At 41.0% G+C, this 13,060-nt stretch overlaps 1 protein-coding gene across 1 annotated transcript in view; it reads left to right on the top strand.

Moving 5' to 3' along the window:
- TTC27 (tetratricopeptide repeat domain 27) overlaps positions 1–13,060 on the top strand; it is a 169,858-nt gene that overhangs the window by 77,067 nt on the left and 79,731 nt on the right. The window contains exon 11 of the mRNA XM_032881906.1: positions 12,417–12,512. Within this exon, the coding sequence (XP_032737797.1) occupies positions 12,417–12,512 (96 nt within the window). The remainder of the gene's footprint in view (positions 1–12,416; positions 12,513–13,060) is intronic.

Genomic DNA, 13,060 nt, shown 5'->3' with positions numbered 1-13,060 from the left:
CACCTGGCCAGGGTGTGTCTAACTGGCAGACTTCATTAGGGTTGCCAAGAATCTTCCTTCTACACCTTCCCCTAGGGCCTTAAACTCTGGATCTGAGTTAACTGATGTAACAGAGATGCTTCTCTTTTCAGATAGGCTCCGTATATCCTGTTGCTTTATTCCCTGATGGCTTTCCTCCAACAAGACATGTAAGATCTGGACAGCCTCTCCTAGATGGTGTGAGCAAGCAGTGTACTTTGGCTTAGGGGCCAGAGAAGGTATCCAGAGGAGCTGGTAGCCCCACCAAGATCCCAAGTGAAGAGCCAGTAACAAGAGATGTAGACACTCTGTGAGGAAGACCTTCTCTCAGTCATTGTCTGAAGCATCAGCCAGTGGTAGTAAGTCACAGAAGTCATAGCCTAGAATACTGGGTCACTTTCATCAGAGTGACAACCCAACAGGTGAACTAAACAATCTGTGAGGTTTTCTTGGGCCATTGAACTTAGGGAGACCGCAACAGATACAAAAGGCTTAAAGTGCTTCATAGAGACACCTGTTCGTTAAGAGCAAGGTTCAGGTGTTTCGAGGACGGGATGGCAGGGTCAGAAAAAAGATCTAACAGTTCAGAAAATGTGTATGAGGTTGATAATATGCAGAATTAGTTCTGAATCAAATATGTTAACACAAGGCCTCCCTTTCTGCTGCTAAGACCAAAGCCAGACCCTGGGTCAAGGCCTCACAGTAGAATTGCCCTCTGCCTGTAGTCATCAAGAGCACTTGGCAGGAGGGCAGGAGTTTGGGGTAGAGAGCCAGCTTATGTGGATCATTTCAACTTTATTTTTTTTTTAATTGTTTATTTTATTTTATTTATTTATTTTTTAAAGATTTTATTTATTTATTTGACAGACACATCACAAGTAGGCAGAGAGGCAGGCAGAGAGAGAGGGGGAAGCAGACTCCCTGCTGAGCAGAGAGCCCGATGTGGGGCTCGATCCCAGGACCGCGAGACCATGACCTGAGCCGAAGGCAGAGGCTTAACCCACTGAGCCACCCAGGCGCCCAAAGTTTGTTTATTTTAGAGTGAGAGAGGGAGAGCATGCATGTGTGTGAGCAGGGAAAGGGGCAGAGGGAGAGGGAGAGAGACTCTTCAAGCAGACTCCCTGCTGAGCGAGCAACCTGACCCAGGGCTCCATCTCTGGACCCTGAAATCAGAACCTGGGCCAAAATCAAGAACCGGCCACTCAACTGACTGAGCCACCCGCACCCCTCTATTTTAGAATAGTTATGTAAGTGCGTGGTTCTCTTAAAGAGGTGGGGCTATGACTGCAAGAAAGAAGACGAGGGACCCAAATGTAGGTTATAATGTTTAGTTATACTTTGCTGGAGGCATGTTCTCAGATGCAGGTAAGAGCTCCCTAGTACTCCCCAGTTTCCCAGCAAGCTGTCCAGCTTTATAGGATGGCATCCCATGGTATCCAGTGCCAGAAACTCCCCTTGGCATTAACACAGGGATGAGAGATATTTTATGCCTCCCTGGGACCTCCCATCCTTCAGCCAAATAATGATCGTGAAGGGAAGGTGTCCCCCAGCAGACCCAGACTTCTGACCCATCTTAGCTTCATTCTGAGTTTTGTGAGAAAGGATTTCTGAAGTTGTTTTATCCCATAACTAGTAAGAGAATTATACCACTTTAATATCTTCATCATTTCTCACCAAGACCGTTGTAACTCTCCGTACTTTTTCTCCTCACCACCTGGTTGGTCCTTTTGTTGAAAAATCAAAATCAACTGACCACACTTATGTGGTTTATCTCTGGGACTGTGTTTTTTTTTTCCTTCTATCTTTTTAAGATTTTATTTATTTATTTGACAGAGAGAGAGAACAAGCAGGGAGAGCTGCAGAGGGAGAAGCTGACTCTCCACTGAGCAGGGAGCCTGATGTGAAGCTCCATCCCAGGACCCTGAGATCATGATCTGCACCAAAGGCAGACCCTTAACTGACTGAGCCACACAGGTGCCCCAGACTGTGTTTCCAAAACTATATTTTAGCACTTACTAAATGGTATTATACTTTGTTTGGAAACCTTTCTATCTTTACATCCAGAATGTGAGCTTCTTGAGGGGTCAAATTCTCTCATTTATTTTTATATTCTTAGAATAGGCATTCAGTGGATGTTTGCTGAATGTTGAATTTGGAGAAAAAAAAAATCATGTTTGAATTAGCTACTTATTAGCAGGACTATTTGGGGATTGGCTAAATTAAAGATTACATTTTTATCTGGCACTTGAGTAATCCACGAGCTGTAGAGACCAGCCTTTCTAATATCATTCCAGGCCAGACCTTCAGCCCAGTGCCAGAGCTAACAGGAACAGAGCGATCTCTGTGATCACAGAGGTTAACGTAGCATTCCCAGAAGGTAGTAATTCACAGTTTGGTTGGCTGTATTTTTTTAAGAGGAGGGAAAAGAGATAAAGGAATATTAGTTTTTCCCTACAGGGTTTCCTAAAAATTGATGAATTATGTGGATAAATCACTACTTTTTGAGGTCGTTAGAAGTGATAAGAGCACTAGAGTCCACGAATTTACTTAATTAACTAGAAATATGTTCACTCTGTATTTCTCAACATCCCCCAAAACCGAAGCTTTTTCTTTGTATCACAGACTAGTCATTTTTTCTGCATTAAAGACTTCTCTCTCATATTTTAGCATCTTGGGATATGTGTGTGCTCTGTTATTTATATATAGAGAGACAGAGATAAAGAGGGAGGGAGGGGGAGAGAGAGAGAGAGGGAGAGAGAGCGCGCTTCATAAAAGCACATCCTCATGCATTGTACTTGGTGGGCTTAGTATTGACCTTGATGTGCAACTATTTGTGTGAGTGGGAGAGTATGTGCCCTTGTGGGACACGCAGTCTAATAATTCCCGCTGACGGTGGCTATACTGGGCTTGCCTAATGAGTGGGTATGGCTTTAAACTTTGAGAAATTGCATTTGATTTTTATACTTATTTTGAACATCCTTCTCCTAAAGGTGTTTGTGAAGGACAGATTGAAGTTTAGAGTCTTTCAAACCCTTTACCCTTCTACTTCAGTAAAATTTAAGAACAGGTTTCAGTAAGAATCTTTTCATTGGAGGGACAGAAACCCCTTTCAGACTGACTGGAAGAAAGGAAATGTCCTGGCCATTATTGCTGGGAAGTGTTGGGGTATGCCATTCTCAGTGCCAGCTGGATTCAGGGGCTCAAACAGATCATCAGGTCTTTTTCTGTCTTTTCTTTGCCTGCATCCTCCCATCTCTGTTTTTCTCTGCCTGCTTCAGTATCAGAAGGTCTGTTTTCTGAAAAGTACCAGCTTCCATTGTCCACAGACCTCACAATCCAAGGGGGAAAGAGAGATCACATAACATACCCAAGGTTAAGGCCCCTAGCCTCTTGTGCTTCACTCCTCCTGTCTGTGGAACGAAGAGAGCAGTAAGTAGTGCCTGCCGCACACACACGTGGAGCGATTAGAAGAGTTAATGTTTGTGAAACACTTGGAATAGTGCCTGGTACATAGTAAACCCTCAATAAATCTTGACTGGTATTATCATATGATAATAGCAGTATGATCCTTCATATGACTCACTAAAAGCCGTCATTACAATCTGGAAAATTGAAAAACTTTGGGGTAATTACAGTGCTTCACCTTTAATATACTGAGACGTGCCTTTGAGTTTTTTAAAAAGCCAAAAGTTGACAACATGTCCATTCTAGCTCTGTACTTCACCTGCGTTAGTCACCATTTGCAGCATTTGAGAGTTACTGAAAACTGTACTAGGATTTGCTTGTGTGACTGTTACTGTGCTTTTATATGTTGGAATGATTACGGCTAACTACTGTTTATTTAGAATTGTGCATAGTTACGACTATTTACTGACTGCTTATCTGCTGGGTGCCAAATAATCCTAGCATGTAGGCATTATGTATATGCTTACTAGTGAGAGAAATGAAGGACAGAGATTTTAAGTGACTTACCTAAGGTCTTGTAGCTGGGCTAGAATTCAAACCAGGTCTCCCTTGGATTTTGAAATCCGTGCTTTCCAAGTTAATCCATCATGCTACAGTGTTCCAAGGAGCTCTGAGAACTGGCGTAAAAAAGACAAAAGATCAGTATAAGACCTGGCATCATCTAGAGGAAAGGAATTGCATGAACACAGGCAGGAAGCAGTGAATACAGGCTTTTGTGAGAAAGGCTTGGATTGCAGAATTCTCCCTCTCAAGGCCAGCAGTTTAGGTGGATGGGGAAGGAAATGGAATGCTCACTCTCGGATGAGGTGCCGGGACAGAGGAGAACACACAGACGGGCGAGAAGGGGCTTTTGCCAAGGCCGAGCAAAGGGGCTGCTGCCATGAGGGCTGAGAGGCTAAAACCAGGATATGGGTTGCATCGTAATTGTTTTGTACAAAATAGGCACTGGTTAGTTTATAGATAAGTGGAATGAAGAAGGGGACAAGTGATATATGCATAAAATGAACTTTATTTCTAACAGTAAAAACAGAGATTAAAAACCCTAGACAGTTATGGAAATGTAAAAAACAGGTAAAAGCAAAGGAACTTGAGTAAAGGGATGGAAGAAAGGACGCCAGCTCCCAAAGGCGACACTAAACCATAACTCTGGTTCGATTCCAGGCAGGGACACGTTTAAGTTGTGTAGACGGAGTCGGACTGGGTTGACTCAACAGACACATCAGTTTTCCCTCGGAGAATACCCTGTGCACATCCTAACAGCCTTATGCAACATTTCCCAAATTGCCCGGGCATGTGAACCGCTTCTGAGGTGCTTGTTAAAATACAGGTCTGCAGCCCAGCCCTCAGGGATTTGGGGTTGGCGATTATGGGCGCTTCTGAGACAGACTGCCTTGGGCAGAGGTCGGCTCTTCGTCTTTCGTAGCTCCAGACGTTTTTCTGTCTCACATCCCAGTGCTTAGAGAGCAGCGCTAAAAGGCCATTTACAAGGTCTGGAGGCCAGCGTTGTGATTTAACAGGAGACCATGTACCAGAAGGAACCTTAGATGAGAGTGTTATTGTCAGAGTCTGGGGCCAATGGACATTGAGCTCTGAGGAACAGGAGCTTAGCCCTGACACCTACTGAAGAAGGTAGGGTGTAATTATCATTCAACTTAACTACTTTAGCTTTCTTAGACAAGGTGATAGTTGGAGTTTAAAACTTCCACTTAGGTTTTAATTACAAATATGTTATCCTTTGCACTCTCACAATCCTTGTAGATTATAAACAGGCTGACTTGTGTTCTCATTTCCTAATTTTTTAAAGATGATGAAAAAGAACTTCTAAGTATTTCCTGGGGCTCCTGGGTGGCTCAGCTGGTGAAGCATCAGACTCGTGATTTTGGCTCAGATCATGATCTCAGGGTTGGCTCCGTGCTGGGCGTGGAGCCTGCTTGAGATTCTCTCTCTTCCTGTCCCCTTGCCCTCCCACCCCCACCCCGCCATTAAGTATTTCTTTAAACACTAAGCAAGGGGAAGTTTGGGGAGAAAATTGGAGGTGGGCAAATGTGTGGATAGCATTCAAGACAGCGCATTGCTAATTCTAAGTCAGCAGTTTTCAAAGGGTGATTTGTAGAACCCTAGGGGTCCCCAGACCATTTCAGAATACCCGCAGGTCAAAATCATCTCCCTAGTAATACAGGGATATTATTTACCTTAACAGTCTGTGCATGCTGAATCAGCAGAAGCAGTGTGTGTCGGGGTGGGGGGCGTCAGACTTCTGGCCCCTTCACCTGAATCAAGGTGGGAGCTCCAAACCATACTGGGAGTCATCGTATGCTTCACCGCCACGCAGTCAGTTTCCAAAAAAAAAAAAAAAAATTTAGTCTTTATGGATGCCTTTGACAAAGCAGTGAATATTATGTTATTAAGTCTTTACCCTTGACACTGTATCTTTCCTAATATTCTATGTGGTGAAGTGGGAAGCACTTAGAAAACACTTGGGCCACAGGGCGCCTGGGTGGTTCAGTGGGTTAAAGCCTCTGCCTTCAGCTCAGGTCATGGTCCCAGGGTCCTGGGATCGAGCCCCGCATCGGGCTCTCTGCTCGGCAGGGAGCCTGCTTCCCTTCCTCTCTCTCTTCCTGCCTTTCTGCCTACTTGTGATCTCTGTCTGTCAAAGAAATAAAATCTGTAAAAAAAAAAAAAAAAAAAAAACAACACTTGGGCCTCATGCTGAAGTACTGTGGCTGTCTTAGGAAACAGCTGAGCTGCCTGCTTGGCTCTTAGAACATTCTCTTTTCTTGAAAGAACGACTGACACGCGTAGGGAATTCAAACTTGGGTATTTGGCAGAAATTTTCTCAGAAAAACAAACCATGAAGTGAGCTCATCACTTCAAGGAGAATAAGTGACCGTAATTTGTTACCAATGATAAAATCTTGAGCTTTTAAGGAAAAACAAATGAGTTTTGGGAAACTTGTATCTGCAACGATGAAACTTGACAGTTTCCCAGTACTTTAGGTATTTGGTTAAGAGTTTTCCCCTGAGATTGTTGGTGATATTAAGGCATATAATTTTTAAATATTATATGAAGTATGTCAGCATGTGGAAGATCTGTGTATTTTCCAGATGACTAATACAGGATGTTAAAAAATCAAGCATCTGTAAAAGATCCATTGGAGGTTCAAGGTAGACGAGGGAGTGGTTTTTTGTTTGTTTCTTTTTTACCAGTGGGTTTTACTGTAACAAAGAAAAGTTCATTGATAGGATTTATTTATTTATTTATTTATTTATTTATTAGAGATTTTTTAATTTATTTCTTTGACAGACAGAGACCACAAGTAGGCAGAGAGGCAGGCAGAGAGAGAGAGAGAGAGGAGGAAGCAGGCTCCCTGCTGAGCAGAGAACCCCATGTGGGGCTCAATGCCAGCACCCTGGAATCATGACCTGAGCCGAAGGCAGAGGCTTTAACCTAAAGAGCCACCCAGGCGCCCCTCATTGATAGGATTTAAAATTCCACATTGCAGTAGTGGTAAAAGTCTCCACATTTTGAATTTTGGTGTAGTATCAAAGAATCGTGTCTACAATTAACTGAAAAAGCTGTTAACATACTCTTCCCTGTTCCAACCACATAGCCGTATGAGGCCACATTTTCTTCCTAGACTTCAGTCAAAATATCATATTGCCACAGAATGATTATAGGAGCATGTATGAGAATCCAGATGTCATCTATTAAAATGTGAGACATTAAAGAGATGTCCAAAAATGTCAGACATTGCCAATTTTTTTCAAGACTTGAAAAAGTTGTTTTTCCTAAAAACATCGTATTTATGTTGATACAATGCATCTATTATTTTATTTTAAAATGAACTAATAAATATTGAACTATTTCTCAGTTTTAATTTCTAATATGGTAAGTATTGATAGATTATAGCTCACATAAACAAAAGCTCTTTGGAGTCCCACATAATTTCTAAGCGTTTAAAGTCATCCTGAAACCGAATAGTTTAAGAACTGCTGACGTAAGGTCTGACTACGGGGAGTGCTCCCAGGTGGCTATCTGGGCTTCCTTCAGAACTGCCTTTTTATGTTCATCTACTTGTTCTGGAATCATAGAAGAAGACATCTAGGTTCTCCCAGCCCCCATTAGTAGACCCAGATTCTACCAGCCCACCCACTAACTTCTTTTCTGTGTCTAGAACAGGAAGCAGTAAGTGAAGTTCTCGACCAGGCCATACCTTGACTCCTGTTTTATGGGATTTAAGTTGTGGGGGAAGAAAACCAGTTCTGGAGTTCTGAACATTTTACCACTGAGAAGGTGCTTTTTGTTCTCACGGCTTTGATAATTTTATGCTTAGTTAGAAGGTAAGGTTTTAACAAAGCTGTTAACTTGGTCTTTGGAATTAGGCGGGCTATTTTTTTCATAGCATTATGACTTTGGGCAAGTCATTTTTATTTCTCTGAGCTGCAGTTTCCTACACCTGAGGTACAGTTGGTGTAACAATAGGTTAATGGTGTTGTCGATACGTACTGTTTGTAATAGGTCTAATTCTCATTCCCCTTGATCTTATTGGCAACTTTCTTGGAATCGGGGGTTTGTAAATCATAGCTGAATGACTGCAGACTCCTGTCAGAGGAAGCTATTCAGCCCAACTGTTAGATATATTTGATTAAGTGCATATTTTTATAATAAATCCAACCCTCCTTTATACACATACATACACATACACACACATGCACAGAGATTGTACAACAAAGCAAGGTGATTTGGCATATGATCAATCAATCGTACCTTTTAGATTATCGGCTAATTTCTACTTGGCTCTTCAGAAAGATGATAAACACTTTGATATCACGCTAGCAAGAATGAATAGCCTTCATGAAAGGGTCGTTCCTTAGGGACTAGCTCTGTTCTTTTGAAGATAAGTGTGCCATATTTTTAGATATGAACACATAAATAAGGTCTAAATCATACCAGACTTTGTTCAGAATTATCCTTCTATACTAAATCATTCTCCATGTGCTAATTTTAAAATGTAGGCTTGATCTTCCCTAGCTTTTTGTGGAAGTTCTTTCCCTATTGAAAACAGCCGTGAGAAGACGGGACACATCATTGCTTTCTGTGGTCATATTCTTTTGTTCCCTATTCTGTAAAATATCTCCTGACCTGTGATACTGTGGCTCCTGAAAAGTTTGAGAATGGTTTTTGCATGAGATTAGGGAATCCATATGCACAAGTACATCTTCTCAAAGGATACTCAAAGTATAAATGCTTTGAAGTGGCATTTGGGGAGAAAATACATTAAAAGGGAATCTTAAAACTCGGTAATAGTGTCATATCTTAAAAATGTATACATCATGAAGTCATTGTTGGTCTGTCCCAGCAGGTATATGTGAATTTTCTGTGACTTGGCTCTTCCCCTCCTCTGGACGGGGCCCTAGACCATTCCTCACTCCTTACTCATAATCTTTACCATTCATCCACATCTCATCACCCTCCTGGAGAATACTGTCTTGCTTTCAGTTCTCAATGATCCAATTCTTAATGGTTGGTTGAGGGTATATTTGTGTGTCTCTCTCTCCATTTTTGGCATTGCCACCTTTCCTTAAAGATCACCTTCTCATACCAATTTTAACTTTTCACCAGATGGCCTATGAACTTCAGGTATGAAAATCATGAATTTAGAAACTGGAAAGAGAAAATGGTAGAAGGGTAGGCTGCTGCATTAGAGACCATTTATCTACATTTCTGGGAGTATGTGAAAGCTCGCAAAGGGCCAGTTTCTCACGGAGTGCACTGTTCATGTCCGTGTTCATGCACATAGATCCACACAGTAGTACCTGGGACTCTGCTTTCCTTCAGTCCCATCACCTGATACTGACCATCCTACCATTGTCTTCCAAACTATCTGGGTGTTTAGTTCACCTCTAAGAAAACTTGTGTTCAGTTGATGATGCCTCTGGCTAACCAACAAACCTCTTCAAATGCTTGAAATGAAACAAAACACTCTTTTGATAGAGCCTATACCCATCAAACATTGGAAGCGCAATGATCCTTTCACTGATGAGTACCATTGTGGTTTAACGACTTGCTTATTGGAGATAAACCTAGAACAGAATCCAGGTCATTTATCCTTACTAGCCTGGTTTTTCCTATAAAACACTTGAGTCTATTTGTATACAGTAGAATTATTTACCATGCCTGCAAAGGACTCCAGTTTGTTTAGATATAATGGAATTATTTCGGAATGAGTTGCTAAAAAAAATCTTGCTCCGAGAAATCTAGTGATGTATTGTAAAGACGTCCCTGTCTTTGTAGTGAATTAGCAAATAGAAAAGAGTCCTTTGAATTCAGTAGAGGTTATAGGCACACAGCAGCACCCCATCATCCCTTTCTTTTGTATATTAATTTAATGTTCCTAATTTTATGGATAGGTAGATCTTATTTAGGTGGCTGTCAGACTTAAAGTAGGAAGAAGTATATTTTGTGCAGGAGTGAAAATAGGTGAGAATTCTGTCATAGTCATTACATACTTATGGCCTAATCACATTCCTATGAAGCGTGACTGTACTCGTGCAGGGGCTTATTCATGGTATCCAGCTCAGGTAAGTGTTGGTTTTCTGATCTCTCTCCTGTGGTCTTTGTGATTTGGGGGAGTATCTGAGAATATCAGAGATACTTAGATACTCTGAGATCATCTGGCCATTAATATATTAGGAAGTTTTGGTTGAGCACTTGGCCTGTTTTAGCTAGAAGCAGTACCTACAGCAAGCAACATGAGTTTTGTTTGAAAATAAAGTATTTTTCATGTAATTAGGGTTTCATAGAAGTAGGTGTTATGATGTTGATTTGGGCTTGTATTATTGTTATTAAATAAGCATTGGTTATTTTTTCTTTTTAAGAAAAAAAAAACAGATAAAAGGAAAAATTTGCCCCCCTGTTGATTGATGAATTAATTCTGTGAACCTTTTATTTATGTATTATAACCATATGTATTCAGCCAGAAGTTTTTCTTCTCTCCCTCTTACAACTAAACAGCTTTGGGCAGAAGCATGCAACCTTTTTACTATTAAGTTTCTCTGAAGTAAGGCCAGAAAGTTTAAAAATATTTTGACCAAGATGGTTTAAGAGTCTGGTTATGTCTCAGTTTGTTCTGACGGACTTGATTGAATAACATCTTGGATTGTCAAAGAAGTGATGTAATGAATATTCTCTCATTCTACAGGATATTCTTAGGCTAACAAATGTATCTCCCACCTAGTAAAATATAGAAAACCTCCAATTTGGGAGCAGTTTCCCTGCTTAGAAACTGATCTCCTTGTCTTGGGTTTGTACTGGGAAATGTTAGACTCTTGTTGGTTTCTTTCTTCTGAGGAAGTTAGACTTGGTCTCTCTTACTTTTTTTTTGAGGTTTTCAATTTTACAAATTCATAAAAATTTGAGACAATATCAAACTTATAGAAAAGTTGTAAGTGTACTGCAACTGTTTTTTGGTATCCTAAAGTATTGGAAAGTAAGTTGCCAACACGGTGCTTCTCGTCCTCAAATACAAGGACCTTCTCCTACATGACCACACTATGTGCAATGACCTCAGAAAATTAACACTGACCTCTCGTTACCATGACATCCTCCTAAGATAAGCCTTGTGAAAACTAGTCAACTGGCACCAAAAAAAGAAAATTTGAGTATTGCGTTATGCAGAAAAGGTCATGATAATTCATAGTTGAGAGAAGTCCTAAGTATATGTCAGACAAAATATATATACTTACGATAAACTAAGTGACAAATTAAAAGTCAGGTGAAGACGATCAGGGTAACGGGGCTATTGTTCATGCATTTGCTTAGAAACTCCAGAGTGTGGCTGCATTCACATTGATGCTGAATATATGAGCTGTTCTGATGACCAATCATTTGACCGCTGGATGGTGCCAGCCTTTGACGTTGCAGTTGGCCTTGGTAACTTTTCTCACAGTCTGCCATCTTGGTCTTAATGATCTGCTTCCTGATGTAGCTCCAGAAATTCAGTTATTCAGTGTAGGTATTGCAGTACAGCAGAAGGCCTCTTCAGTGCATGCAGCTTGTAGCTGTCCACTATAGCTCAAGAATGGTCTTGTGTAAACTTATGTCCTGCCTTCGAGCTCTGTTGCTGAAGAGGAAGAAAACTTGCCCTCTGTGACCAAACAGACCAACCCATCTCTTGCTTTCATTTTATTCCGGAGATGATAGTCCTAAATGAAATCCTTCATATAATTTTTCTCTGATTTATATTAGCAAGTGCCATTGTCAGAGTGAATTATGGTTGTGAAATAGGCTAAAGAACAGTTTTTCATAGAAAAAGTAAAAAGCCTAGTTAATTAAGCCTAGTTCTTTGAGTTAAGTCATTATAGGAAGTCTTAGTTTTAAAAACTATATTCTGGATAAATCTTTAATGTACACATTCATGTTAATGTTGGTTAATCTTAAAGTTTTTTTTTTTTTTTAAAGATTTTATTTATTTATTTTGACAGACAGAGATCACAAGTAGGCAGAGAAGCAGAGAGAGAGAGAGGAGGAAGCAGGCTCCCTGCCGAGCAGAGAGCCCGATGCGGGGCTCGATCCCAGGACCCTGGAATCACGACCCGAGCCGAAGGCAGAGGCTTTAACCCACTGAGCCACCCAGGCGCCCCTAATGTTTGAAGAAATTTAAGAAAAAATTCACACATTTCATCACCTCATCAAAGTGATTTGTGGGGGCACCTGGGTGGCCCAGTCAGTTAAGCATCTGCCTTTGGCTCAGGTCATGGTCCTGGGGTCCTGGGATCAAGCCCCACATCAGGCTCCCTGCTCAGTGGAAAGCCTGCTTCTCCCTCTGTCTGCTGCTCTCCATGCTTGTGCTCTCTCTCTGTCAAATAAATAAATAAAATCTTTTAAAAAGTTTATTACACATATGGATTCTGATTATGCTATATCCTCTTAAGGCTCTTGCAGACCAGTTTGAAGATAAGACTACATCTGTACTGGAACGTCTGAAGATTTTCTATTGCTGTCAAGTACCCCCTCACTGGGCCATTCAGGTATTTTTCTTGCTGTTTGTCATTGGGTATGGAAACTACTTTGCTTTTGAAAGAAAGTTAAGTACATTAGAAAGGAATGATTTTTCAGTTTATGTTGGCTTTTTCAAATATTTCAGTGAAAAGAACAAAAGTATCTAGCTGGGGATTGCCAATTACTTCAAAATGCTCCTTTGGTTAAAGTGATATTAAACTTTTAAAACATTTTTAAGGGGCGCCTGGGTGGCTCAGTCGTTGGGTGTCTGCCTTTGGCTCAAGTCATGATCCCAAGATCCGGGGATGGAGCCCTGCAGCGGGCTCCCTGCTCAGTGGAGAGCCTGCTTCTCCTTCTCCAGCTCCCCCTGCTTGTGTTCCCTCTCTTGCTCTGTCTCTCTCTGTCAAATAAATAAAGAAAATCTTTAAAAATTTTTTCTTTAAGGAATTTAAGACAAGATTAAATAGAATCCTTGAAATTAAGTAGTGAGAGAACCACAGAAGCTTTAATTTTTGAAATAACTTTATATGTAAAAGCCGGTTAGGACCTCCTGCTTGAGAATGAACCTTTTAACCAA

Source organism: Lontra canadensis, unplaced genomic scaffold (assembly GCF_010015895.1).
Source record: "Lontra canadensis isolate GAN:19392208 unplaced genomic scaffold, GSC_riverotter_1.0 scaffold78, whole genome shotgun sequence".
NCBI classification, from domain to species: domain Eukaryota; kingdom Metazoa; phylum Chordata; class Mammalia; order Carnivora; family Mustelidae; genus Lontra; species Lontra canadensis.
Note: the sequence above shows the minus strand (reverse complement) of the source record. Positions and strands in the feature narration are given on the sequence as shown.